We start from the raw sequence: 27,949 nt of genomic DNA on the forward strand, positions 1-27,949 counted from the left end.
CCAGCCTTTGGCCACCTCTTGAGCCTAGGGTTTGTGAGTCCTGGGTCCCAGAGCATGACAGAAGTAGAGACACAGACCAGTGGTGGGCCCGTCCTTCACCTGACAGAAAGGAGTGCAGTCAGAAGAAGACGGGTGTCCCTCCACCTGGATCTGAGGGCAGCACTGCGTTTGTTGCAGGCACTATTTGCCCATCACTCTAAGCAGGATCCACGCAGTGAGCTGGAGCCACAACTGTTACCTCATCCTTCTACCTGCCATGAGCCCTAAACCTGACATTTGAAAGGAAATGATGCTTTTGACCATTTCAGTCAATCTGCAGTATTTGTCTTTCCCCACCCCTGGGACAGGGCTCAAGGAGCGGGAGGTTCTGGCACGCATACATTGACATTTACACATAGAATCTCCTTGGCTCTGTTTGTTCTTTGCTTTAAAAGTCTGCTCCAAAAACTATAAACAGAAACCAGATCTGTAGTTCCCAGGGGCTGGGGGTGGAGGAAGGGGTTGACTACAAAAGGGTGTGAGGGGATTTTGGGAGGCAACTGTCCTATAGTGTGTCTTGTTTGTGCTAGTGGTTACACAACTGTTCACATTTGTAAAAACCCCTAGAACTGTACACTAAAATAGGTGAATTTTCATGTATGTAAATTATATCTCGAAAAATGATGTAATTGGCAGCCAGTCCCATGGCCAAGTGGTTAAGTTCACACGCTCCACTTCAGCAGCCCAGGGTTTTGCCAGTGTGGATCCTGGGCGCGGACATGGCACCAGTCATTAGGCCACACTGAGGCGGCGTCCCACATGACACAACTGGAGGGACCCACAACTAGAATGTACAACTGTATACTGGGGGGATTTTGGGAGAAAAAAAAAAAAGAAAAAAAAAAGATTGGCAACAGTTGTTAGCCCACGTGCCAATCTTTAAAAAAAAATGATGTAATAAAAATTGTCTCTTCAAACCTCATTTAAGAAAGGAGGAGGACTTGAAAAAGGAATGTGTTAAAGCATCTAAATTATCTTCCTTTGGTGTGACATTTAGAGTAAGTCAGTGTAGTGCACACCTGTCACATTCGTCTTACAGATAGCCTTTCTTTCTGGAGGAAATGCCCTTGTTATGGTCCTGCCTCCCCAAGTAGAGGTCAAGGACTCAAACTCCCAGCCTCCCTTGCAGCTAAGATATGAGCATGTGATCTACTCTCGACCAATCAGAAGCACTCATACTCATAAGACATGGGTTCAGAAGTGAGCACTGTACAGGCACAGGGCTACATGGGGCTTCCATCTTTGCTGGTGTGGGGGCAGCAGAGGCATTTGACTTTGGGGCTTTCAGTGCTTGTGAAGTTGAGTTCCTGGTTACAAACTAGTGTTGTGTAGGGGAAAGAGGATAGACGAGGGAGTTCCATTCCTCACTCTCTGCGGCTGGCTGTGAGTCTCCTTTGGGAACGTCCTTAACTTCTCTGAGTCTGTTTCTTCATCTTTAGAATGGGCAGCACACTGCTTACCTCACAGGGTTGTTGTGAGATTAAATGAGGTGATTCAGGCTCTGGCATGCAATAGGTGCTGAATGAGTCTTAGCTGTCATCCTTCCTCAAACAGTAGGTAAGAGTCTTGAAATTGGTGACCTGTCTTATCAGCCTGGAAGCTTCCCCAGAGCAGGGACCCCATGAGCTTTACTCAGAAGGCAAAGCTGAAACTAATCTTTGAGGAGCAGGGACAGGTGGCCATGCACATAACTAGAGATATCCCCCATTAGGCTCCACTCCTCTGCCCCGCTCCTCTCTAGCAGTACCAAAGAGGCCACTATTTCATTAGCTCTAGATGGAGCCTGTTTGGGGTCAAATCAACAGAAATATGCTTCGCTTTAATTTAACACCCACTGGTTGGGCACCAAGAATATGCCGGGTGCTGTGTTAAGCATCTAAGAAATAAGAAAGGCGGCCCTTAGTTTTAACCTGATGGAGGGAGAAAGATTGCAGACACGCCTACAATACAAATTAGACTGAGAGATGCTGTCTTAGCAGTGTGAGCAGCCTTCTGTGGGCTGGAGGCGTCAGAAATTCTTTAGGAGGTGAGAGCTCTCGGAGCTGCGTCTTAAATGATGAGTTAGAGTCTAAAAGGGGGAGAAGGAGCCATAGGCATCTTAGCCTGAGAGAACAGCATGTGGAAAAGCCCAGAAGAATGAAAATGCACAGTTTTGGAGGGAACTCAAAGTTGGGCCAGAAAGGTTGGAGTACATAGGTGGGGAGTCAGAGACTAAGGCCTGAGCTGGTGAATGGGCCAGGGTGAGAAGGGCTTTGAATGCCGTGAAGAAGGCACAAGAGGACAATGAAGCAGCCAGCCCTCCTTAAACGATTGTGTGGGAAGGAACAGGATGGTTTCAGAACTCCTCCTGTCTTTTCTTCCTGACCAAAGCTCTGCTAGGATTTCCTAAATGTGCTTAACACAAGCTTCTCTGAACCCCGCAGTCCGTCCAGGAGATGATCAATGGAATCCCCAAACACGAGACCAGAGAGGACATCCAAGATCATCTGGTTCAATCCCCAGATGAGGAAACAAGAGGTGGGGGGGGTGCTCCTGGAAACTTGGCTGGCTGAGCCGAGACTGGAACCCACACTCTTTTCTACCGTAACAGGTGGTCTCGAGCTAGGCAAACATAAAGACACCTGGGTTTTCTAATAAGCAAAACGTACAAACTCACTTGTCACATACGCAGGATTGGCCCAGTAGTAGGCTTGGTCTGGGGGTGGGGAGCGAGCCCTCTGGATTCTCACTCATCACTTGCCATGAGACCAACCTCGTCATGTTCCACCCCTGCTTTCACGACAGAGGCTATTTTAGTCCAACTTTCTGGTCGCCCTTGCCATTTTGCCAGGATAAAGGTCACCATTGAAGTCAACACTGGGTCTCACTGAGGGGCAAAAGGAGCCCCGGGGGACTCTGGGCAACCCTCAGTCACACGCAGGGGCTCTGGCTTCGTGCTGTTTGGGGACAGCACAACAGTGCAGCCAGCCCCTCCCTCTCTGGTTGGCTGAAACTAGAATGGGATGAGGTTTTGCTGAGCTATTCTGGGAGAATTCTGCTCCCCTGCTTTCCCTCTCCCCTTCCTTCACACCCCCATCCTCACCTGTCCTCACCCCTTCCCTCAGGGAGCTTGGTGACATAGAAAACACAGACCCATAAAGCCTTCCTCTCAATGCCCAACAATGAACCCACGCAGCAAAACAGGAAGCATCTTCTTGTCAAGGCAAGCCCATTGTGCACACTCGTCCTGACAAGTGGCAGGAAACTGCCACCGGGCCGTGGCAACAGGTGTCAGGGTGACCTGAGACCTCCTGCTAGCCTCTGCCAGGACCTCCTTCTCTTTTCGTCCTCCTGGAGCACCACCTCCTTCCTCCCTGCAGCCTGACAACCCCTCACCTCACACTTGTTGCTTCTCTCTCTCTTGGTGGCCCAGGGCCTGATTAACACCTTAAAAGGCCCTAAACCCTAAAAAGATTATAGCCTCTCTCCAAATATAATTCCTGATACTGACCAACCAACACAAGATGTACACAGATGCTGAAATTAAGAGCTGCTTTTTTAGATTTTCTGATTACAAAATTCTAGGTAAGTTCAACACAGAACCCTTCTCAAATTTGGAGTGTCCTTGTCTGGCTGGGGCCCTAAATCCATGACAAATCTGCCTGTGGTGGAGGCCCCCTCTCCTTGGCTTCACATGGGAATAGATTGTTTCCAAGTGAAATAAAACAGGGATTGGAGATGAGGGCAGGGGTAAGAGGTGTGATCTTGGACTTTTGTCCACTGAATTACATGCTCAGAGGGACTAGAAGCCATAGGACACTCTGGGTAGAGCCAAGAAATTGGTACTTTGACCAGGGCTCCATCTGCAAGAAAGGCAGGGCTGAGCTTCTGCAGATCTGACTCCCTCCAGGGGACTCTGGGTCTGCTTCCTTCTATTGAGTTTCTCCAGACCAGACCTTCTAGAGAAGGTCTCTGCTCCTTCTCGCCCTGTTCAAAACATGCCCTGTTCTTTCTTACAACAGGAGGCTGAGTTTACAGTAGGCTAAGTTTTTCTTTATCCTCTAGGTCACCAAGCCGTCAGTAGGTGGTTAGACTGAATGACTATGAAGGTTTCTTCCAGTCCTGCTCCTTGCTCCTTCTCAGAAACCTTTGTTCATGGGCAAGACTTCCCCAAAGGCAGTGCGCACATTCTCAGAGAACAAGGCAGGGTACAGGATGTCTTCTCCGAGGGCATGTTTTCCAGGCAGGGAGGGGACAGCCATGGTCTGAGCCCTTCAGGTCATTCCTAGCGTCAGCCTGACATGGTGGGAAAAGCCCCTTAGCTTGGAGTCAAAGGTCAAGTCACTTCTCTTTGAGTCTCAGTTTCCTCAATCAGAAAATTGAAACCTACCAAACAGAGCAGTGCTGAAAGTTAAATGAGATAAGATATAAGAATGTGCTTAGAAATATGGAAACCCCAAACAAATGTGGAGACATTATTTTCCATTAGTTGACAAGCTCTTTGGTCATTAATTGACCATGGCTTATTGGGCCTTCAAGTCCTAGCGTTTGGCCCAATACCTGGCAGAGCAGGTGCTCAGTAGGTAGATGCTGAAAGAATGGATTGACAAGGGAATGGACGGAAGGACAAATGGACAAGCAGAGTAGTGGGGAACAGTCAACTCTGAGAAATGCTTTGCACACCATCTGTCTCACAATGCACAGCAGCAGGGAGAGATTCACTTCAAAGACACAGCAAAAGCAAAAGATATCACATGTGCCAAACTCAGCCAATCCGTAGAGCAGGTAACAAAGGTCAGAAACCTGGCCCACAGGCCATGTCTACCCTACAAGGAGGCCAAGTTACACAGTGTGGTTCTCTCTGTCTCCTGAACTCCCAAATTGAGCAATTCCGAGAAAGTAAACAACCTGTTCAAGTTCTGTCAGGCAAGACTTCTGGCCTTGGCACTTGCTACTGACCACTCACCACTACCCTCTTCCCTTTGTCTGGGTTATTGCTATTCCCCATAGATGCTATTCCCCATTTTTTCCATAGCCTTCCTGATTACCCTCCTATGTGCTACTATGTCATCTTGGGCTTGCCCACCATCCCCGTTAGCTCTTACTACATTGTACCATAATTTTGTCTTCCATTATTTTTTAAATATTATGAATAATACAATGAGACCTTTGTCCGCCACAAACAAAGCATTACCAACACAGTTTAAGCTCCTGGATATCCTCTGCATTTACATCCTCTTCCTTTCCCATCCTGAATTTAGTGTATACTTTTTCATGTATGTCTTTATACTTTCACTGCTTATGGGTAATTGCCTCTTTATTTTTCCATCTCCCCACTGTTATGGAATGAGTGTTTGAGCCCCCTAAAATTCATCTGTTGAAGTCCTAACCCCCAGTGTGGATACATTTGGAGATGGGGCCTCTAAGGAAGTAATTAACGTTAAATAAGGTCATAAAAGTGGGGCCCTGATCCAAGAAGGTCAACATCCTCATAAGAAAAGATATCACAGAACTCGCCTTCTTGTTTTCTCTCTCTGGCCTGGCACACACTGAGAGAAGGCCATGTGAGGACATAGAAAGTAGCCACCCGCAAGCCAAGAAGAGAGACTGACTCTGCCGGACCTTGATTTGGGACTTCCAGACTCCAGAACTGTGGTAAAATAAATTTCTGTTGTTTAAGCCACTGAGCCTGCGGTATTTTGTTACGGCAGCCAGAGCCGACTGATAAACCCACCGTGCTCCGTGTGAGTTTAGCGAGACCAGAAACCATGAGGATTCATCTTTGTATCTGTAGAGGCCAGCACCATGCCTGGCACATAAGTACTCATCAAATACTTACTGAATGAATGAATGAAGTCACCACAGAAGCAAAACAATTATCCTAGGCTCCATTCCCTGGGACCAAGGTATTCTCTGCTCTGACATGATGCTAGTCCCATTCAAGCTGCTGCTGAGAACAGGATATGCAGTCAGCTACCAATAAATTAAATTTAAAAGGAAGAAAAGGATTCCCAAGAAAGAGGTTAAGGGAGTGGTGGCATCTTAGGAAAAGGCTGAAGTCACTTCACCAATCGATTAAATGTTTATTTAATTTTTTAGATTTATGTAATTTATTTAGGTATTCAGTGTTGAACAGCCTTCATTTATGTAAGGTGATCCATCTTTGGAAGACCAAAGACCAAGTGGTCCAAAGGTGCCCCAGATATAAGCAGGCACAATGAATTTACGCCTCTTATGGACATGACCTTTGTATGGACACTTTGGAGTATCCATGGCACTCCAACTGGACAACATGAACTCAGAGAGTCTGCCTTCTCTTATAAAACAAACCACATCCTCAGCACAGCTTGAACATGATGGTGCCCACTCTCACAAGGCCCTGAGCCTCAATATGGGGTTTCACTTCTAGAATCCCTGCTTTTACTTTTAAGATTCTCTAGAGAGAAAGAGGCAGCAGTCTCGAGGAGCTGACTTCAGTTCTCTTGTTAGGCATAGAATATATGCTCTTAACAAGTGGGCTGAGACAGAACCTTCTGTGATATAAGATATCACCCACAGGATCCATTATCGAACTATTATTGAACTACACCAAACTACACTTAAGAAAAAATCTGTTTTTAAAATCACAGAACTGATTGAGGCAATGTAAAGACCACCAAAAAAGTACACAGCACAATCTTATTTTCAAGAAGCATAAAGTCTGTTCCAGAACAGAAAATAGTGTACATGCCATTGCTGTATACGTCAATTTGGGTGTCCCTAAAGTCAAGTGCTGTGGGAGTTCAGAGGAGGGAGGACAATGAAAATGGGCCTGCCTGGGCCTTGAAGGATGGGATGGGATTTGCAAAATCATACTGGGTTCCTGCTATACTGTCCCTATCATAGAGGATGGATTTGCAGTGAATAGTCACTAATTGTATGCTAACATGTGGATGGAAAGCTCACAATCAGTGTTGAGAGATACAGGGAATCTCCATTGCCTCACTCAGAGACCTGCCAAGAAACTGAAACTGAAGGCTCGCAGGCCAAAGTCGGAGCCAGAGTTGGAGGGGTTGGAAAGAACTGTGAGAGAACAAAAGGGGTCTTGGGTGGGCACCACCACTTAAGCATCAGGCTGAGGCTACTAAAGGGATCAGAATCAGAAACAGCCCTTAACCGTGCCCCCCAACAACATGGTGCATCTACCACAAAGCTCACCAGTCCTGCCCTGAACACTGTGGATACTCCTGATCTGGGACCTTCTATATGGACCTATACCAGCTGGAGAACCAAGAAAATCCTTGAGGATAACAAGGATTATCCTGAGAAGGGAACTTGAAGCTTATGTGGTCCAATTCCATTACTTTTCAGATGGGCATCCAAGAACCAGTGAGAGGATTTAACTTGCCCAAGGTCATATAGTAAGTTATAGCAGAGGCAAGTTTGGAACACAGGTCTTTTGCCTCTAAGCTCATTTTGTCTCAGAAGCATCTGGCACATAGAAAAAGTCTCCAGGAGGAAGTTTCTGGAATAGTTCCAAACTGAAGTTGCCCTGCCCATCCTTACCAACACCCTGCCCAGACATAACCCTTAAGAGTCCTCTGCACTTAGTAAAAGAGATTGCCTATATCCCTAAAAGCAGGTGGGCTCCAAATGCCAATGATTAGAGCAGCTGAAACCTTGAAGCTGGAGGGAAAGTTCCACAAGGACTTCTCATGCCTCCATTTGGGGAATTTGGAATAACAGACAGTGGTTAAACAATGGGCAGGAGGCCACAAGAAAGTCCTACACTTCAGAGTCTCAGATACCAAAGCTTAGGAATCTCCTAGGCAGTCCAATATCCTCACCTTACATTTGAGAAAACAGAGGTCCAGAGAGGGGAAGCAACTCACCCAAGATCATACAGGGAGCTGGTGAAGAGCTAGGCTCACTGCACTATACCCTAACTGAATGTTCTTCATAATTCTTGGGAGAAGAAAAGCTATTCTATCTACTTGTTCCTCTGTCGTCAGCCCTATACAATCTTGGATTTTCTTCCCTTGTTTTAGCTAAAGCATCATGTCATGCTTGGTCTTGGTCATAATTGTAGGCAACAAGGGTGTAATCTAACCTTAACTTCTTCTTTACCCTAAACTCCTTAGGGACAGAAATCACCTTGTATCAGTTAGCATTGAAGCAAACAAGACCCGTTCTAGGTATTTCAAACAAAAGGAATTTAACATAAGGAGCCAGTTATATAGATGACAGAAGAAGTAAGAAGTCAAACAGGAGATGGTGAGGTCACTCAGAGATTAATAACAGCAAGAAGTTGCCATCATCCCTGGAGCTGGAGGGACCCAGGGAGAAGATGGGGTTACCAGAGCTCAGAAACTAAGGCAGGACGTGGAGCCAAGATAGGAGTTACTCATCAGGTTCTGGCACCATAGAGGTTGGGGCTGGCTGATGGACTCAGATCAAAGACATGTATTCATGGCTGGGATGCCACTGGAAGCAGAGAAAGAAGAGAAACATCCTAGTGATGGAAAAAAATATACCATGCAAGCAGTACCCAAAGAGGAGTTGGAAAGGCTATACTAATATCAGATAAAATAGACTTTGACAAAGTTGTTTAGAGACAAAGGACATTTTATAATGATAAAAGGGTCAATCCATCAAGAAGATATAACAAATAAGCATACATGAACCTAAACAACAAAGCTCAAAAGTACGTGAAGCAAACACTGAGAGAATTAAAGGGAGAAATAAGAGAAATACACAATTCAACAATCATAGCCAGAGACTTAAATGCCCTACTGCCAATAATGGACACAACAACTAGGCAGTAGATCAATAAGGAATAAAAGACTTAAACAACACTATGAACCAACCTGGACCTAACAGATATCTACAGAATACTTCACCCAACAGCAGAATACACATTCTTCTCACATGCACATGTAACATTCTCAGGGTACACTATATGTTAGGATATAAAACAAATCTCAATAAATTCAAAAGAATTGAGATTATACAAAGTACATTCTCTGCCCACAATCAATAACAGAGGAAAATTTGAAGAATTCACAAATATGTGGAAATTAAACAATACACTGCTAAATAATCAATGGGTCAAAGAAGAACTCACAAGGGAAGTTAGAAAGTACTTTGAGACTAATGAAAATGAAAACACAACATATCAAAACTTATGGGATGCAGCTAAAGCTGTGCTTAGAGAGAAATTTATAGCTATAAACACCTATATTAGAAAAAAAAGAAGAAAGATCTCAAAGAACTGACTTCACCTCAAGGAAATCAGAAAAAGAAGAACAGGGGCCAGCCCTATGACCGAGTGGTTAAGTTCACATGCTCTGCTTCAGCGGCCCAGGGTTTCGCCAGTTCAAATCCTGGGTGCAGACATGGCACCACTCATCAGGCCATGCTTAGGCGGCATCCCACATGCTGCAACTAGAAGGACCCACAACTGAAAATACACAACTATGTACCGGGGGGCTTTGGGAGAAAAGGGAAAAATAAAATCTTTAAAAAAAACAAAAAGAAAAAGAAGAGCAAAGTAAACATAACTCAAGAAGAAGAAAGGAAATAATAAAGACTAAAGTGAAAATAAATGAAATAGAAATAGGAATAAGTAGATAAAATCAGTAAAACCAAAAGTTGGTACATTAAAAAATCAACAAAATTGATAAATCTTCAACTAGACTTACCCTGATACCAAAGCCACACAAATACATCACAATAAAGTAAAACTACAGACACTATATTATAAGGGATATTATTATACAGATTATATTATTATTATACAGAATATATTATATTATATAACAGATGCAAAAATCCTCAACAAAATATTAACACACCAAATCCAGCAACATATTAAAAAAATATTATACACCATAACCAAGTCATTTACCCCAGGAGTTCGAGGTTGGTTCAACATACAAAAATCAATCCATGTAATATACTATATTTAATAGAATAAAGGACAAAAAAACAAGGTTGTCTTAATGGACACAGAAAAGCATTTGATAAAATCCAGCAAACTAAGAACAGAAGAGAACATGATATACAAAATTAACTCAAAATGAATCAAAGCTAAATGTCAGAGCTAAAAACTATAAAACTCTTAGAAGAAAAGATAGGAATAAATCTTTGTGAACTTGAATTAGGCAATGGTTTCTTAGATATGACACCAAAAGCACAAGTGGAAAAAGAACAGTAAATGAATCGGGCCTTAAAATTTTAAAGTTTTGTGTTTCAAAGAACACCATCAAGAAAGTGAAAAGAAAACCCACAGAATGGGAGAAAATATTTACAAATCAGATATCTGATAAAGGACTTGTATCCAGAATACATAAAGAACTCTTATAACTCAACAATAAAAAACAAATAACCCAATTTAAAAACGGCAAAGGATTTAAATAGACATTTCTCTAAAGAAAATATACAAATGTCAATAAGCACATGAAAAAGTGCTTAATATCATTAGTCATTAGGATATTGCAAATCAAAACCAAAATAAGACACCACTTCATACCCACTAAGATGGCTAGAATAAAAAAGACAAACAATAAAAAGTTTTGTCAAGGATGTGAATCTTCATACATTACTGATGAGAATGTAAAATGGTGAGGCCACCGTGGAGAACAGTTTGACAGTTCCTCAGAAGGTTAAACATGTGGTTATCACATGACCCAGCCATTCCACTTATAGGCATATACTCAAGAGAAATAAGAGTACCGTCCACACAAAAATTTGTACACGAATGTTCATAGCAGCATTATTCATAATAGCCAAAAAGTGGAAACAACCCAAATGTCTAACTGATGATGGATAACCAAAATGTGATATATCCATACAATGGATTATTATTAGGCCATAAAAAGGAATGAGGAAGTGATACATGCTATAACATGGATGAACCTTGAAAGCATTATGCTAAGTGAAAGAAGCCAGACACAAAGGCCACATATCACATAACTCTATGTACATGAAATGTCCAGAATAGGTCAATCTATAGAGACAGAAAGTAGATTTGTGGTTACCAGGGGTGGGGGGTGGGATGAAGGGGAGATGGGGAGTCATTGCTAATGAGTATGAGGGTGTTTGCTGGGGGGAGGTGATAAAAAATGTTACCAGGAAGTGACATCAGCCTCATGGTGGTGAGAAGTTTCCTTTGTCTCTCCCCTCTAAATTACTACCAAAAAATATTCTAAAATCGATTGTGGTGATGGTTGCATAATGCTGTGAATATACAAAAAACATTTACTGGTACATTTTAAAAGGGTAAATTTTATATGTGAATTGTATCTCAATAAAGCTGTTCATTAAGAAAAAAACGAGGAAAGGAAGAGAAGAGGAAAGAAAATTAAAAACATACATCCTGGCATATCCCTTCCCTTCTACCTTCCCTCACCTGTCAGTGCCTCCCATTGGCCAAACTTGCCCAGAAGCCAGAGGGCAAAGTAGTCCCCTATGACACTGAGCAGAGCAGGGGAAGGACGGGGATATACCCCTGACCCATCTCTGACTCCCCCGCACAGGGTCTTCAGGCTATAAACATTTGTTGAATCAATAAATGGCCCTATTTCCCTGCCTTGAGCAGGGCCCCTCGTCTTGACGTCTGGACGCTGCCAGGTTGCACAGGGGGCTTTTTGAACATAAATGACCCAATGATTCATTATCCTGTGACCAGTGAGTGAGCTGTCACTTTCTGTCACCCTGTCATTCTCCTTGGTCCCAGAAGGCACTGGAGGGGCCCCGGGTGATTGGAGGGAGGAGTAGAGGTGGGAGGGGCAGGGAAGAGGGTGGCTCCTCTCACAACTTAAAAGGGGCTCATACCACTTCCTCCCCAGACAGGGGGAGTGCGAGGCCCGGCGCAGCCTTCCTGTGTGGTTTCAGCCGTCCCAAGCGTGTCATGGACCTGGGTGAGTGAGCCTCCCTGTATGAGAAAGAACAGTCCCAGGATCACTTTGACACCCAGACTGACTTTGTGGAATGGGGCTAGGGGGCAGGGGTGGAAGGCGTGGGGGAGCATCTAGAGAAATCAGGTTTTGGTATGGTGACATCGGCAGATGCTCCCAGAGAATGCCACCCTGTTCTCCCAGGCACAAAAGGTGCCCCTTTCAGATCCAGGTAAAGAGGCTAACCACTGGTACCAAGAAAGACAAGGACATCAAGGTTCTGTCCTTCTGGAACAGTAGGGACCCAAGAAGGCGGCGGGGCTGGGTTCAGTGGTGATCTGGACAGCACCTGTTCTCATCTCAGCTTGGGGTGATGGGTGAGGCCTTCTGGGACCTGTTTCATCGCGGGGACATTCTCCTCAAAGGGCTCCAGACCCTCCACTCCCTCTCTGATTCCCACTTTTCTCCCCTGTGCAATAGAGATTAGAATCTCTGTTCTCTTGGGGTTATGAGGAGAGGAAATTAAAGGTGACTGCATTGTGCCGGTGGTTCTAGGCAATGCAAATGCAAGCTGCGGTTGTTTTCTCTCTGCCACACGTCGCACCAGCTTTGCTGTTGCCTCTTGCAGGTTAAAGTCTGGATGAGCAACATGAAATGGGACAGCAAGGGGCATTTGGCCTGGAGAAGTCACAGCCCCGGCTTCCAGCAGAGCCCCCTGTCTCACTCTTCCCTTTAAAAAGCCCGCCCTTTGCTCTAACCTCAGACTTAACTAGAAAGAGTACACGATAAACCCTGAGGGGGCTCTGAGGGGTTCATCCAGCCCCAAACACCCCATTTATAAATCTCAGCTGTGGAGTCAGAGGCTGCTGAGGCTACGAAGGCCGGGTTCCTGGATGGCTCGCTCTTAGCAGCAAGCAAAGCACCGCGGCGGCCTCAAAGCCGCAAGGGGTTGGCTTTAAAAAGTGAAGGTTCCCTGGCGCGTCCTGTGCTGTCCTCACACCCCTCCCCACCACACCACAGCCTCTTGCCTTATCTCTGCCTTTCCCGCCCACCCGGAACCCCGGGTGGACCCAGCAAACAGCTGTGAAAGGGTTAAAGTGCCCCCCCACCACCCCGCCACCCACCACTGTGCACTCTCCGAGGCAGGCTCTAATTCCTGCATCTCGGTGCCAGGTGCATTGTGGGCGTGAGCAGAAAATGTTTGTGGAATGAATGAATGCCATCAAGAACTCTGAGGTGATTTGAGATTTTTAAAATCTCTCCCAGCTTCCTCTCCTCCCAGCAGCCTGCTCTCCAGCCCCACTCCTCAGACATCCACCCCCACTGCCCACCATCCCAGAATGCAGACCCCACTCCCGCCTCTCTTTTTGACCTCTGGGAGGAAACCAAGCAGGGTCCCAGTGGCGTGCTGGTAAATGTTGGAAAACCAGCTCCCCAGGACGGGGGAAGGGCCCCGATTTGTAGTGTTTGCCAATTTTTAGAGTGTAAATTCTCCCCCCATAGCTGATTTCAAGCCTTCAGACGACGACTTCAAGTCATGAAATGACTGAGCACAAAGACAGAAAGAAATGTACACCACTGGCTCAACGAGCCTGTGAGAGCCAGCTCCAGCACACCACCGAGGGTACCCCCCCCAGACCTAGGTTTGAGGATGCTAGCCTTACGGGCTTTGATGAGGGGAAGGAGGGCAACCATTGGTCCAGGAGAAAGGGATGTCCTTGCTGTATCACTCAACTCGAGAGATCCCCAACGGCCAAGCCTGAAATACCGGTAGGAAAGGAAGCCACTGAGAAGCTTTGCTCAGAACGGACTCCGGGCCGGCCGTTGGGCGGGCGGGTGGGCCACGAAGGATCTGTTTTTTCTCTCTTCATCTGCCCGTCAGGGAGCAAGAGGTGAGTGAGGGGGCAGAGTTTCTGTTACACAAAATGAAAACGTCGAACCAGGGCTGAGTTGGTCTTTTTCATGATTTGAATGAGCAGCCCTGAGGTGCCCTCCCCACCTTCGAGAGATGGGGCCTAAGACTTCAGCTAGAATTTTCCAAAGCAGAGAAAAGAAAAATGAATCTGTGACAGACTCAACTCGAAGTTTAGCCCGAAGGGGCAGCAGAGAGGGGTGCTGAAGGAATTCAGGGCCATCCCTCCAGGCCTTTGGGGACCTTGGCTGGGGAGGAGGAGAAAGCTGCAGCCCAGGGGAGCCGTTGGAAGAATCTCTCCTCTTTGCTTGGCACTTTCTTTCAGTCAACTATCATTGATTGAGGAATTCAAGCACGGTACACACGTCAATAAGCCACTGCAACAGAGTAAGATACAGTGTGGATGGGGCAAAGCCAAGGTGATTGCGAAGTTCAGAGAAACGAACAGTGAACATGAGTCGGGGGCATTTAAGTTGGGTTTTGAAGCATGTGTAGGAGTTATCAAACCAGACAAGGAGGAGCAAGGGGCCCAGGAAGTAGCAGGGATAGCAAACTCAATTGCCATCAGTGACCAACAAGGTTAAGTGAGGGAAGGGACATAAGATCTAGTAAGTGGAGGCGGGCAGAGTAGACCAGTGGGTGCAATTTTTTGAAAATTCCATGCAGCCAAGCAGAATATCCTGGGAGCTCAGCCTGCAGGCTCCCAGAGCGCCAGCTCTGACAAAAGCTAGTAGAGAAGAAAGAAGCAAGTTGAGGTGGGTGTAAAGAGGCTGGCCATGGTAAGGAGGAAAGGAGAAGTGGGGGTGGGAGGGACAGGCAGGGCCAAACCTTAAGATACTGTGTGGCTTTGCGCAGGAGTTTGGGCTTTATCCTGAAAGCAAGGTGGAGCCAGTGAGGATTTTTCTTTTTCAATTAGGTGAGTCAAAGGAAGCAAATTTTTATTTTTCAATTAGGTGTGTTTCAGAAGGAGCTCTGTGGCAGCAAAGAGGCAGCAAAGCCTTATATCAGGGCAGAGGTGGGGCCAGCTCTGAGATGTTAGGGGATAGAGGCAACAGAACTAAGTGACCAATGGGATGTGAGAGAGTGACAGTTCCCTTCATGCTCCACTGAGGTCCCGATACACAGCAGGCTCATCAACAGTGTAGCGTGATGCAGTAGTGAGACTTCCATTCAAACCTCAGATCCATCTCTTAGCAGCTGTGTGACCCCAGGCAAGTGGCTTAACCTCTCTGGGCCTCTATTTTCTGGAATATAGAATGAAAATCACAACAGGTAGCTCACAGCATGTTGTAAGGGAGAGATACATGAAGACTAAGAGGCAACATAGAAGAGCAGTTAGGAGTGTGGTTTCTGGAGTCAAACAGATTGAAAGCCCGGCTCCACTACAAGCCAGTGGTGTGGCCGGTGGAAAGTTACTAATCTTGAAGTGTTTCGGTTTCCTTATTGCCGAGTGGGGATAGCAGCAGTACCACCTCATAGGCTTCTGCGAGGATGAAACAGTTTGGTGCGTGGTGAGAGCTCAGTGAATATGGATTATGCTGTTAGATAAAGCAGTTGGCGTGCAGAGAGTGTAAGATTCTCTAGCTGTCATCCGTCCCCGCCTGTCGTCTAAAAGAGGGTCCCCAGGCCTCTCCCCTTCTCTCCAGATCCTGTATCACTTTGCTGCTTTTTCCCTCCCCCTCTCCTCGGCCCCCAAAAAGAGAAAAGTCGTGTTGGCAGTGAGGAATTCCAGAGAAGAAAAGGGTTGGGGTGTCTTTTGGGGCCAGCTGCTGTGCAGCCGTGAACCCCTGGGGGGCCTGGGGGGCCTGGAAAATGTGGGGATGGAAGATCTGGCTTGAGGGGGAGCAGTCAACTAGCAATCTGGTCCTCCCAGCCCAGAAGGAAGCTCCTCTTTCTAAGGGCTCAGGTTGGAGTTCTAGGGAATTTTCTTTTCATTTTGTTCATTACTAGAAACTCAAGAACTCAGAAAATACCCCACGCCTAAGTCCACCAACCCCCACCCCCTGAGATTCCCAACTGTGCTGGTCCCACCGAGCTGCTGCCCAAGGCCAGTTGCTTTATGACTCTGTAACAGACAGAAATGATCTGACTCACGGTCGCTGACCGGGCGCCCTCTGCCACACACCAGAGTTCCCCTAAGTTCCCGTTCTTGAAAACGGCCCCTTCTGGTCCTACGAGATCCCTGCTCATCCACCATCTTCCACGTACCTGGAATGAGAAGTCACCTACACACGTGCGCGCGCGCATGTACACACGCCAGCCACCCGCCTCCCCTCCCCCAGCCAGTGGCGAAGGACTGGAACCGAGCCCAGGAGCAGGGGCTGATGGAGTAAAACAGAAACACAGCTCCTGCTCCTCGTGTTTCACCTGTTGTGACTTATCAAAACTTTGAGGTTTCTCGGTTCTCACTAACAGTCAGAGCGGGCTTTCTCTAGAGTAACCGAAAGGCTTGTACGTGTACAAAGAAACCTCGAGCGCTGACACCAAGATGAGTCAGTGGAGGATGGGCGGTGCGTTGGACCCTAAAGAGAGTGTGGTTAAGGGTGGAGATGTGGACTCAAGCTCAGGGGCTCATGGGGTAACTTAGCAAGGCAGAGGGGACGAGAGAAGGGAGCTACGATGTTGCACGAGGATCCATGCCCACCCGGGGGCAAATACTCGGGCGCAAGCTGAGGACGATGGGGCAGTGGGTGCGTGTCCCCAGAAACAGAAGATCCAGCCAGGAAGGCAGTTCCTGTAGACAGTGGAGGGCTTGACTGCCATGCTAAGCATCAGGGGCTTCCTCCTTAGGGCTGGGGAGCACGCTCCTAAGGATTTAGGAGGAGTGCTGGCATCAGAGCTGTGCTTCCGGAAGATGTGTCTAGCAGCAGCATGCAGTATAACTTCCTTGAGTCAGGAAAAATATTTGTTTATTTATGTGGCATGATGCCCTTCCTCCTTCCCCCAGGAATCCCCAAACCCAGAATCCCCCTCCTTAGGTGGTCCCCCTTCAGCACAACTGTGATTGAATGTTATGCGGCGGGATTTCCAGCAGGTGGTGCTGTGGCCAAGGACACAATGCCTGGGAACGCGCTGCTTCCTCTTGGCAAGCTCAGAGGCCTTCAGCCTCCAGAAGGGGCTTGAAGCAGAGTCCGGAGCATTTCCCTGTCGCTACTGAGACTGGAAGTGCGACGGGCCTGCAAGTCCTGCCTTGACATTCGTTTGCAGCATTGCAGTTACTGACCCTCCTGTGGGCCAGGCCTCAGCTGGGAACTGAGGGTCAGGGTATGGGGAGGCGGCTACAGAGGTGAAGAGGGCACAGCTCCTGCCCTCACGGTGCTCCCAGACTTTTAGGAGAGATAAGACTTCACCCTAAATAACCCTGCGAACTGTTCTCCCTGCTCAGCCCTCCGAGGAAATAAGTTCCTGGTGCAGCCCCCAGCTCAGCCACAAAGCAGAACTGAGCAGCCAAGCACCCATCCTCTGTCCGCAGCACAGCAGGGCTGTGCTAACCTGGGGCCTCAACCTGCTGCTCAGACCCCAGGAGGGCCTCCTGACCTCCAGAAGGGACCCAGGCTCTGACCCTGCTGGGCAGGCTGGCCGAGGTCCCTCCCCAGAGCAGACCAGGTTCCCCTCTCGCCCATCTCCCAGGCGCTGGGCCGGAAACAAGTGAAAGAAGAGAAAACATACACACACTTCAGCGCAGCAAAAAGCCAGTGGTTACCTCAGGGAACGGTCTCCATCCCTCATGCCTTCCACAAGGCAGTGTCCCCTCAGGCCACTTTGGTGCTCCCTCCCTTGGAAGAAGGGCAAACAGGGCATTCATTCCTTCCTTCCTTCATTCACTTCCTTCATTCACTTCATTCACTTCCTTCCTCAGCACACAATTCCTAGGCACCCCTTCCATTCTGAGCCTGCACAGGTAAACGGGAAGAGGTCCCAGCCTCAAAAGCAGGCTGAGGGATGGGCCAGTCGAACCACCAGTCAGTGATGAATGAACATCAGTTGAATGAGGGCGTGTTGGGGGGCTGGTGGAACCCCAAAGCACTCTCCCATCCTCGAGAAGCCGATAACCTCACTGCCCCACCCAGCCCTGTGAAATCACCCTATTCCCTCAGCGGGCCTCCCTCAGGAGACACAAGGCTTCATGTGTGGCTGTCCACCCACCTGGTTGCAGAAAAAATGCTCCCCGATGGCTATTGACACCAGAGCAGTGCAGAACACACACACACACACACACACACACACCCCATCCCCACCACCTCAGTGCCTTGCTTCCTGCATAACCTGACATGGAAGGGGGCTACTCAGACCCAGGAGTCAAGGTCAGTTGAAGATCAGCCTTGGGGGGTGGTGTGGGCCAGGGTGGACTTTCCAACTCCAGAAGTGGCCCTGAAGAGCCAAGAAGCGGGGAGGGGCTGCCCTGCATTCTGATCCTGCTCTTTTCCAGGACCTCGGAGTGGAGGAGGTGAGGGCAGTGAGGCTGGGCGGCCGGCCAGGTGCTCCAAGGCACAATCTGGTTCTGATGTTCTGTTTCGGCAAACGTGGTACCTGGAGCTTGTGTTGGAAGTTCCCAAGAGTGTCTCCAGTCTCCTCAGCTTTCTTTAATAACCAAGAGCAGTCCCTGTCAAGCAATAACTTTCTCACCTTGTCTCCTGCAGGGAAGCCAATGAAAAGCATGCTGGTGGTGGCTCTCCTTGTCATTTTCCAGGTGAGTTCTCCTGCCAAGGGAAGCTCTGTACCCTCCTCCACACCCCCCTCCCCAAGCCCTCCCCTTCCCAAGGTTCTGGTGGAGGAGCTGGGCATTTGCTGGAAGGAAATAGACCCAGACACAAACCCATTCACCATTCATTAAGCTGATGGCCGCCCCTTTCCATCTGCTGAGTGACCCTAGAAAGCCACAGATGTCCTCTGAACTTCCTTTACTCTATTTAAATTAAAACATAAGGGAAAATAAGTTAACACCACCTTCCCCACCCCACTTCCAATATCTCCATCCAGGAGACAGAAACGTGGGCTCTGTCTGAGTTCTTGGGGAGAGAGGAGCAGCAAAAAGCAAAGGTTGTGAGGTTACTGGGTTTTGCACCTATGTGCACACACCCACACGTGTAAAACTTCATATGAGAGCTGAGAAAAGAACCCTTGGTCAGGTGGCCTGGTTACTATCCTATCACCCCAAATCTGTCTCCCATCTTCAACCTCCAGCCAGCCAAAGGCTCCCCTCCAAGCCCTGGTTCCCTTTTGTGAAATAAAGAGACCCATCTGAGCCCCACGGTGGGGCAGGGAAAAAAGGATGGGGCCCAGATACTGGGGAGGGGGGTAGACGGCACAGATACTTTGCAGGAGCCTGAAGTCTGCAGGAGCAAAGGCCCCCAATGTACAAGGTTCTGCTTCTCCGTCCCAGAAATGGAGACAGGAAATCTGCCCTACCAAGCGCCAGAGTTAGAAGAAACTAAAACTCACAGAGTCGTCTTTCCCCCATTTGTTGCGGGTGGAAGTTCCTGGAGGGGGAGGGGAGTGACTGAGGCCAGAGCTGGAGAGGCAGTGCTTCAGAATTTGGCTCTTCCCCAGGTCTGGAGGCCAGAAGGGCAGCTTTCCAGGAGCTCTGGCCAGAGACAGGCCTCAAGCTGGGCGCTCTTCCCAAAACCCCATCCCAGAGGCCCCCCGGAGCTTGGGCTACAGCCCGCGGCTGGGTCCCCTTCCCCATCACCACTCCCTCCCCTCTTTCCCCCCTGTTTCCAGGACTCCGGAGGGGCTGTGTTGCCGGAAGTGGAGGCTGGAAGGGACAGCTGTGTCTCATTCTTCTCTTTACTTGGGGGGATAGGGGTGGCTCATATGGGGCAGGATGTGGTGGGGCTGTGGGCTGCAGAGGCATCAAGCCTAGCGGCCCGTGGGGCGAGGGAGAGGGATGATGAGGGGGAAGAGAAGGCAGGACGGAGTCATAGGGAGCACACTTCATAGAGGCTGGGCGCACTGCCTCCAGGGTGGCCCCAAACACCCTTATGATTAGGAACTCCAGACCCAAGGCCTCGGGCTTTACCATGGGTGGCAGAGGGCAGCCAGCCTCTCCCAGGACTCCCAGGCTGCAATCACGCCCGGACGAGGGAAAAGGGGTTGCCACTGACTTTTCTTCTTAAGGTAGCAATCAATGCCCAAAGAAAAGACTCCTGGCATTATGTCATCTTCATCCTGTCCCCAAGCAGAACAGTGATGACTCCAGAATTTGGAAGTGAGAAAGACAAAGACAGGATACAGAGAAGTAGGAATACAGGGTTCCACTTCTGGCTGCGTAACCGTGAGCGAGCCACATCCAGCCACATTACTTCTTCAAGAGCCTCCCTTTCTTCATCTCTAACGTCTCTCTAGCTCCCCAGTTGTATGAAAATCCATTGAGCTGAGCTGCCCAGAAGAGGGACCATGAGTTTCCTGCGGCAGTCTTGCAGCCCAGCTCCCAGCCCTGCGCAACTCAGCAGTCCCTGTCGCTGTGCACAGAGGCCCGAGGCGCATGTGTCCTCCTTCATTGATAAAATCACAGCAGGCTGCTGAACCTTCACTCTGCCCTGCAGACAAGCTAAAAAAAGCCCTGAGCAGCTGAGCCCTGCTGATCGGGATCTGCCGGAAGAGAGGCAGAAAGGTGGGGGAGGGTAGGAGCACAGAGGGAAAGAAGGAGACAGAGCTGTGCTTCCTTCCAGGGGCTCCAAGAGGCCTCAGTCACAGATGATGGCCCCATGGCCCCGTCACCCATTCCTACAATAGCCAAGGAGTTCAGAGCACACATGGCCTGAGCTCCTGCTGCGCCGGGAGCTGCGCCACAGGCCCCAGGGATCTGTAAAAGTCTTCAAGACGCTCACCACCCATGATCACAGCAGCTTGCCCTAAACCAGGGCTTCATGGCCTCTTAACAGCGCTTTTGCCTTCCTCTCTTCACAACCCAGGCCCTCCTCAACTTAATCCCAAGGTGGAGTTTCCCTCAAAAGCCAAGGCATTTTGTAGGCCCCCTGGAAAGCTCTTTCTACCAGGTTCTAAAGGAGGCTCAAGAAGAAAGACACATGTTCCCACTCTCCTGGGTTTTCTAGCAGGCAAAATAAAACCTCCATGGAGATGAAATGGTGCCAGAACCTGGGTTGGGTACCTCACAACAACCAGGTAAAGGAGATAGTTCATCTTCAACTCACAGATGAGAAAACCGAGCCTCAGAGAGATGAAGTGTGTTTAACTGGCTCAAGGCTCATTAGACCCCAAAGCCCGGACTATTTCCAGTCCACCGTCAGCACATACAAGGTCGAGTCTCTCAGAGCTGGCAAAATAAGACCCTTGCTACTTACCGTAAAAGCAGAATCTCCGGCTCCACCCTGGCCTACTGAATCAGAACATGTATTTTCACAAGATCCCCGGGTAATTCATATGCATGTTAAAGTCTGAGAAGCACTGGTTTCAGACCAAAGAATCACTTGGAAAGCTTAGAAAAACAGATTCCTGGGCCCCACCCCCTGAGATTTGGGTTCAGTAGGTCATAGGTGGAGCCCAAGAGTTTGCAGGTGATATAGATGCTGCTCCTGATGGGAGCCATGCTTTGAAACCGCTGCTCTGGGCAATCCAAGGCAGTGAGATTTAGAGCTGCTTAGCTGAACTGGATTGCATTCCTCTGTTTCCTTCCCCTCAGGTGTGCCTGTGCCAAGATGAGGTCACGGACGATTACATCGGCGACAACACCACGGTGGACTACACACTGTATGAGTCTGTGTGCTTCAAGAAGGATGTCCGGAACTTTAAGGCCTGGTTCCTCCCAATCATGTACTCCATCATTTGCTTCCTGGGCCTGCTGGGCAACGGGCTGGTCGTGCTGACCTACATCTATTTCAAGAGGCTCAAGACCATGACTGATACCTACCTGCTCAACCTGGCCGTGGCAGACATCCTCTTCCTCCTGACCCTACCCTTCTGGGCATACAGCGCAGCCAAGTCCTGGGCCTTCGGTGTCCACGTTTGCAAGCTCATCTTTGGCATCTACAAGATAAGCTTCTTCAGCGGCATGCTCCTGCTTCTTTGCATCAGTATCGACCGCTATGTTGCCATCGTCCAGGCTGTCTCGGCCCACCGCCACCGTGCTCGCGTCCTTCTCATCAGCAAGCTCTCCTGTGTGGGCATCTGGATGCTGGCCATGGTGCTCTCCATCCCAGAGCTGCTGTACAGCGGCATCCAGAAGAGCAGCAGTGAGCAAACCCTGCGGTGCTCTCTCATCACCGAGCATGTGGAGGCCCTGATCACCATCCAGGTAGCTCAGATGGTGGTAGGCTTTCTGATCCCCCTGGTGGCCATGAGCTTCTGCTACCTTGTCATCATACGCACGCTGCTCCAGGCACGCAACTTCGAACGCAACAAGGCCATCAAGGTGATCATCGCTGTGGTGGTGGTCTTCATTGCCTTCCAGCTGCCCTACAATGGGGTGGTCCTGGCCCAGACAGTGGCCAACTTCAATATCACCAACAGCGGCAGCTGTGAGCTCAGCAAGCAGCTCAACATTGCCTACGATGTCACCTACAGCCTGGCCTGCGTCCGCTGCTGCGTCAACCCTTTCTTGTACGCGTTCATCGGCGTCAAGTTCCGCAACGACCTCTTCAAGCTCTTCAAGGACTTGGGCTGCCTCAGCCAGGAGCGGCTCCGCCAGTGGTCTTCCTGCCGGCACACCCGGCGTTCCTCGATGAGTATGGAGGCTGAGACCACCACCACCTTCTCCCCATAGAAGGCTCCTCTGTCTGGACTAGAAGGACCTCTCCCAGGGCCCCTGGATTGGGGATGGGGAGCAGATGCAATGACTCAGGACCCAAGCACGGCAGATGGAAAGGCAATTCTAGCCATTAAGGTTTATCTCAAGGTGAAAATACATGCCACAGACAAGGCTAACCCCAACCCCAGCTACCTCAATCAAACTTGCCAACAGACATGGCTGATAAGCTACCCCAGATCCGGCAATGCTCCAAAACCAAGGTTGTTGTCCCTCTAACCAAAACCCAAAAGTGAAAGTCCAGAGACAGTTCACACCTCCTGGAGTGAGGGAACAGGTGTCGAGAGCTAGGGTGGTGGAAGGAGCCTGGCGAGTCCTCTCGATGAAGCTTCTTCCCACCTAGAAAGAAGTCCTCTCTGAGACTCAAGGGCTAAGGCAAGGTCTTCCAGAAAACAAGGCTTTGACTCCAAGAACAGAGGTGATGGGGAGACTTCTTGGCTCGGCGGGGAAAGGAGGACGCCAATGGGTCAAACTAACTCTGAATCCCTCCCTCCATCTCTCTTTTTCCACTGTCGTCAGAGCCAACAAGAAATGACAGCCTCCAAGCCTTCCTAAAAGCACACTTGCCCCCGCCTGCCACCTCTCCTCAGGCTGCTGCCCTCCCAGGCGCTCCACAGCGAAGGGGTGTGGTGTTTCCTGCAGGCCAGGCCAGCTGCCTCAGCCCCGCCAAAACTGTGTTCCCAGCCAGCGCTCTGGAGCAGGGATGACGTGTGGCCAGCCCTTCTCAGGTCTCAGCTCTGCTGGGATGGGAGGAGAGGCCAGGGAGAAAGGTTAGGGGCCCAGGGGTGGGTGACAACGCTGGCTGCTGAAAGCCCATGAGCTGCTTCTTTGTTCTCTGTCACGGGACAAAAATCTCTCATCCTATTCTGCTTTCAGTTCATTAAGAGAGCACATTTTACTCATACACAAATAAAAGTTTTCCCTTGTGGAAACAACAGCTTTAAAAGAAAGGAAAAAGATCTCTGGTAAATGGCAAATGAGTGTGTTCCTATTTTGCAAACCCCCACGCCCCACCCAGCCACCCCCACCTACCCCCCCTCTCCCCAGTCTTCGTTTCTCAGAGACGCTCAGAGCCACGAGGTCTGCTGAGCTATGCTCTGAGCACATCCAATGACGCAGGCCCAAGAAGCTGAAGGGGTTAGAAAGAGGGGAAGTACAGGGTGTCCATCTTGCAAATACCCTACCAGAGCTCATGGGATAGGACCCCAGCCTGTGCAGTCAGCAGTGACGCAGAGACACAGGTCTGAGCCAAGCTTTGGAAAGAACCAAGTCATCCCTGTAACCTTTATGGCTAGGAACTCTCCCTGACCCTTCACAACATTTACACGCTGGTCTGCTCATCTGTCCCAACTCAGTCTGGAACTAGAGCCCCTGGCCCTTTGTCAGTCTCCTCAGGTTCTCAGAACTGGTGTTGAGAGGGAGGGCCTCTCCCAGGGCTCAGAGACCACTGCATGCTGGATTAAAGGGGTTTACGATGAGACCCATGTGATAGGCTGCACTCTTTGCTGGATGCCTGAGAACCAGGACCACCCATGACCCTCACTGTTGCCACAATGGCCTTTCATGGTGTGGATACCCATCGTGGAGGGGCAGGGATCAAGGAATAGCCACTGCCCCCCCACCAGGCGAAGTATCCATATCACAGGGTGCCCTGATGCCTGCCCAGAACCGTGATTTCTCCAAGCCAAAGAGAAGGTTAGTCCAACCTGTGATGTATGAGGAGGTGTCCGAAGGGCCCTGCACTGCAATAGCCTGGGGACTGGGGCAGGGCACAGACGGGGAGGGCTGAGACACCCATGCAAAAGGTAGTTTCAACAATTTTCCAAAGTGAAAAGAGCCTCGATGGAAATAGAGCCTGCCTGGTAATGATTCCATTCCCTATTCCCATTCCCTATTCTCATAAGCACATTACATTACCCTCCTCTGCAGGATGCCTTGGGCATTTGTCAGCTGGCCTCCAAACCAGGAACCGGCACCCTGAGAAGAATGAGCCTGGCATTCACAGAAGCGGCATCAAATATTAAAAAGTGCAGCTGCAGCTGTGTGTGTGCAAGCGTGGGCTGAGCGGGGCCATCCCAGCATGCGTGTGTGGCCCTGCGGGGAACGTGCCCGGGTGCAGGTGGGTGTGGAGCCCCCCTGGTGTGTACATCCTAATGAGGTTGCAGATGGGAACACGATCCTCAGATCCTGAAGGGGAGGAATGTAACAGAGCGGTCGTGAACAGGAAGCTCAGCCAACCGCACAAACACGCCACCTCGGCTTCAAATAAATTTTTCTAAAATAACTGGACATCTCCAAGTATTTACAAAGACAACAAAACCCCCAGTAATGTCAATTCCCCAAACTGCTGTATCTCAGAAGTTCTGACCTCGGTTCCTTGTGGGCCTGGCCCCTGCTCCCTGGCCCAACACTCTCACGTGCCTACCCTGATTTTTGGGGGTCCCCTGGGAAGAAGGAAGGGACTCACGGGCCCCCCAGGGTCTCTCTCTCTCTCTCTCTCTCTTTCTCGCCTGCTTCATACAACTGTCCATCTTCCTGGGTTCATGGCCCCTGTCCCCTCTTTCCACCACCAGCTGCCTGTCCACTCATCCACCCCAGCTGCATCCTCAGGCCACAGATCTGCCGTTTCAGCCAAAAGCAGCACACCTCTCAAATCAGGGACTCGCAGAGCTGCAAGAGACCTCAAAGATCAGCTGGTCCAACGCCCCTTCATTCTCTAGATGGGGAAACTGAGACCCAGAGGGAGGAACTGACTTGCTTAAGGAGACATTGCAATGTAGGGATATTGGGTAAACTTGCTTTGGGGGCCTGAGGATCTGGCAGGATTTCGGGAGGGGGGTGGAGAGAGCAGAGGCTCTGGAGGCCAGCCAGTTTTGACTCTCATCTCTAGTGCTTCCCAGCTGTGTGACCTTCAGTGTTGCTCAACTGCTCTGAGTCTCAGATTTCTCAACTGCAAAATGGAGAGGATTTGGCAAACATTGAGCACAGTGCCTGGAATGTTGATGTGGTGGTGAGGCGCACGGACTCTGCAGCCAGACTGCCTGATTTGAATCTCAGCTGCACCACTTGGGCTGGTTATTTAGTCTCTTTGTGCCTTGGTTTCCTAATCTGTGTAATGGGGATAATCGTAGGACCTACCTCCCAGGGTTGTTGTGAGGAGAAAGTAAATCCCCATCTGTAAAATGTTTAGAAATCCTTGGAAAAGAGTTGTTGGTAACCATTAAGAGATGTTTAATAAATGGTAGCTAACTGCAAGGAAGCGAAATTCAATTCCTTAGCCCCATTTCCATGCCTATACAATTTATAAATCAAACTGGAGGGCGACTTGGAGATTAGCTAGTCTGTCCTCCCACCAACTGTGCAGGTGAGTCAACTGAGGCTCAGAGAGGGAAATTACTCACCTGAGGTCTCTCAGGAGCTCTTGGCAACACTAGTACTTGAATCTGGGTTCCAGAGCTCTTCCCCCAGAACTCCTGCACTTGCTTGCACACCCCCACACATCCACCCTGGCATATGCCACCTTCATCCCAGACCGTCTAGCTTTTCTCTGGCAGGCACTATCCTCTTGTCTAAGGAAAACTTCTCCTCTCCCCTTTAGATGATTCTCATCCTTGCCATTCTGTCCAGGAGAATAAAGTGCAAAAGAAATATGGCAGCAGGCCCAAAGGAAATCAGGCAACTGATCCTAAGAAAGGATCTCTCAGGAGTTAGGTTCTCAGTTGCATTTCTGTGTTGAGAGCGAACAGTTGGAGGGAGAAAAAACAGGCGTGTGGGGCTGGGGGTTAAGGCAAACGAGATGGGGAGAGAAAAGGAGCAATTGTGAGTGGGGAGCAGAAGGCAGAGGGGAGGGAGGTGGGGCAGGGGCGGTTTCTAGGGACTGAACCGCTCAGGGCCAGACTTGGAGAGTACTGTCAGTGGGGAGAAAGATGCCCCACCTATACACACACACCTACACACACGCACGCACACACACACACACACACACACACAGCTCCCCCAGGCCTCCCAATCTCAGGTGGGAAGAAATAAGCTATATTAGTCTTAGAGACAGGTGGGCCCATGGCCTTCTTTGCCAGGAGCGGGTTAGAAATGGCCCAGTTTCCCTGATCTGAGCCCCTAGAAAAACCCCAGGGAGAGAATGAGAGAGAGCCTCTCCCTCAACGCTAAAGAGCAGCGCCGTCGGCCCTCCCAGCCCTCCCACCGTGGGAGCAGATGTCAAGAGGCCGCTCAGGGAGGAGAAACTCATACCCGCCCCTCACGCCCCACACCCGCATTGTCTTGTCTCAGGCCCAGAAAGAGGCACAGACAAGGAGTCTGCTGCAGAAAAGGCTACGCAGCCCCTCGCTCACCAGGCAGAGCAGCTCTAGACTAATGAATCTCAACTGATCTCGTCTGAAATCAGAAACGAGGGGACATGAATTCTCCCATGGGCTCCTCTGTGTGTGTGTGTGTGGCCAGCCCGGTTCAGACTTCTCTGCTGCTGTGAGTTCTTTCCCTCCCCACTCCCCTTGAAGATGGATATAACCTAATTTTTGTCTATTGTTCAGTAACCCCAGGGAATTCACTCACTAGGTTATTCCATGTGTCACAGTAATCACTACACGGTTTGGCCTCCAGGTTCTCGTCTCCGGGTAAAGAACATCTCCCTGCACGGGCAGGGAGAGGTCAGGCTTTGCTGGTTCTGACCGGCTCTATTCCCTCGTGGTGCAACATGTCCCGAGGTCAGACATGCGTGCCCGCTAGCAAGAGGGCCGGTGAGGAAACACATCTTGGCCCGGAGTCCTCTCATGCGTGTGTCAGCTTGCTTAGGACAGAACAGTTTATATTTGTTCTAAGTAAATATCTGACACTGTGAAGTTTAACAGATGCTGCAGATGAAATGCCCCCAACCTCTTCCCAGTGTTTAAAACAAGGCCTGGAAATGCATGCACATTTCTCTTGTATGGTTTATGCAAACTGCACTTGAGCGACTGAAGCAGAAACATGATCACGTGCAAAGAACAAGTGGTGCATTCTTCCCAGGCCTGGGGGGAGTTTTCTGTGGCGTGGTCGGAGGCCTGTGTCAAGCCAGGAGCCAAGAGTCACCTACGACGGCACCGGCTCTGCCTCCTCCCCCGCAGCTGACTCCCTGGACACCGCCGTCTTGCCCACACCAACTCCTCTTCCCGCCACCGCTGTCCCTGCACGCCCTCGTTCCAGGGAGGCCCAGCTGGGGAGGGCTGGGGCTGGCAACCTCCAAGTTTGAGAGTCCAGGGAAACGGGAGGAGGGAGAACGGTGGGTAGCTCTGAACCTGGCTGTTTCAGGGAGACATCGCTCTGCCTTCGTCTTCATCTTCAGAGCAAGACGCAGCCTAGACCCACCTGGAATCCTTCGATCCC

General features: G+C 49.6%; 2 protein-coding genes and 1 long non-coding RNA gene across 5 annotated transcripts in view; 2 read left to right on the top strand and 1 right to left on the bottom strand.

Annotated features, from left to right (window-relative positions):
• Positions 1-17,394, bottom strand: part of LOC102149228 (uncharacterized) — a 30,600-nt gene extending 13,206 nt beyond the window's left edge. For 2 of the 3 annotated variants that reach the window (XM_070227329.1, XM_070227327.1), the window contains exons 1-2: positions 15,901-17,394; positions 11,833-11,932 (exon numbers count right to left, since the gene is read on the bottom strand). In XM_070227329.1, coding sequence (XP_070083430.1) covers positions 11,833-11,932; positions 15,901-16,053 — 253 coding nt within the window. In that variant the 5' untranslated portion in view covers positions 16,054-17,394. Of the gene's footprint in view, positions 1-11,832; positions 11,933-13,558; positions 13,681-15,900 lie in introns of those variants that run through there. The other variant, XR_011423230.1, reaches the window with a different exon arrangement.
• On the top strand, positions 11,835-23,527 carry CCR7 (C-C motif chemokine receptor 7). The gene is made up of 3 exons (XM_001500181.6): positions 11,835-11,918; positions 18,447-18,496; positions 21,449-23,527. The coding sequence occupies exons 1-3, from the start codon at positions 11,909-11,911 to the stop codon at positions 22,526-22,528; spliced, it is 1,140 nt and encodes a 379-aa protein (XP_001500231.1). The 5' UTR covers positions 11,835-11,908; the 3' UTR covers positions 22,529-23,527.
• A 972-nt stretch (positions 23,528-24,499) lies between these two features.
• LOC138916252 (uncharacterized) lies at positions 24,500-25,825 on the top strand. Its single transcript, XR_011423232.1, has 2 exons — positions 24,500-24,689; positions 25,144-25,825. It is a non-coding gene; the product is annotated as an uncharacterized lncRNA (long non-coding RNA).
• Positions 25,826-27,949: the final 2,124 nt, after the last annotated feature.

This window comes from Equus caballus, chromosome 11, assembly GCF_041296265.1.
Source record: "Equus caballus isolate H_3958 breed thoroughbred chromosome 11, TB-T2T, whole genome shotgun sequence".
In the NCBI taxonomy this organism is placed as follows: Eukaryota; Metazoa; Chordata; class Mammalia; order Perissodactyla; family Equidae; genus Equus; species Equus caballus.

Coding starts and splice junctions, on each gene's coding strand:
- CCR7 (XM_001500181.6), top strand. Junction 18,497..21,448: donor CTCTCCTTGTCATTTTCCAG/GTGAGTTCTCCT, acceptor CCTTCCCCTCAG/GTGTGCCTGTGCCAAGATGA.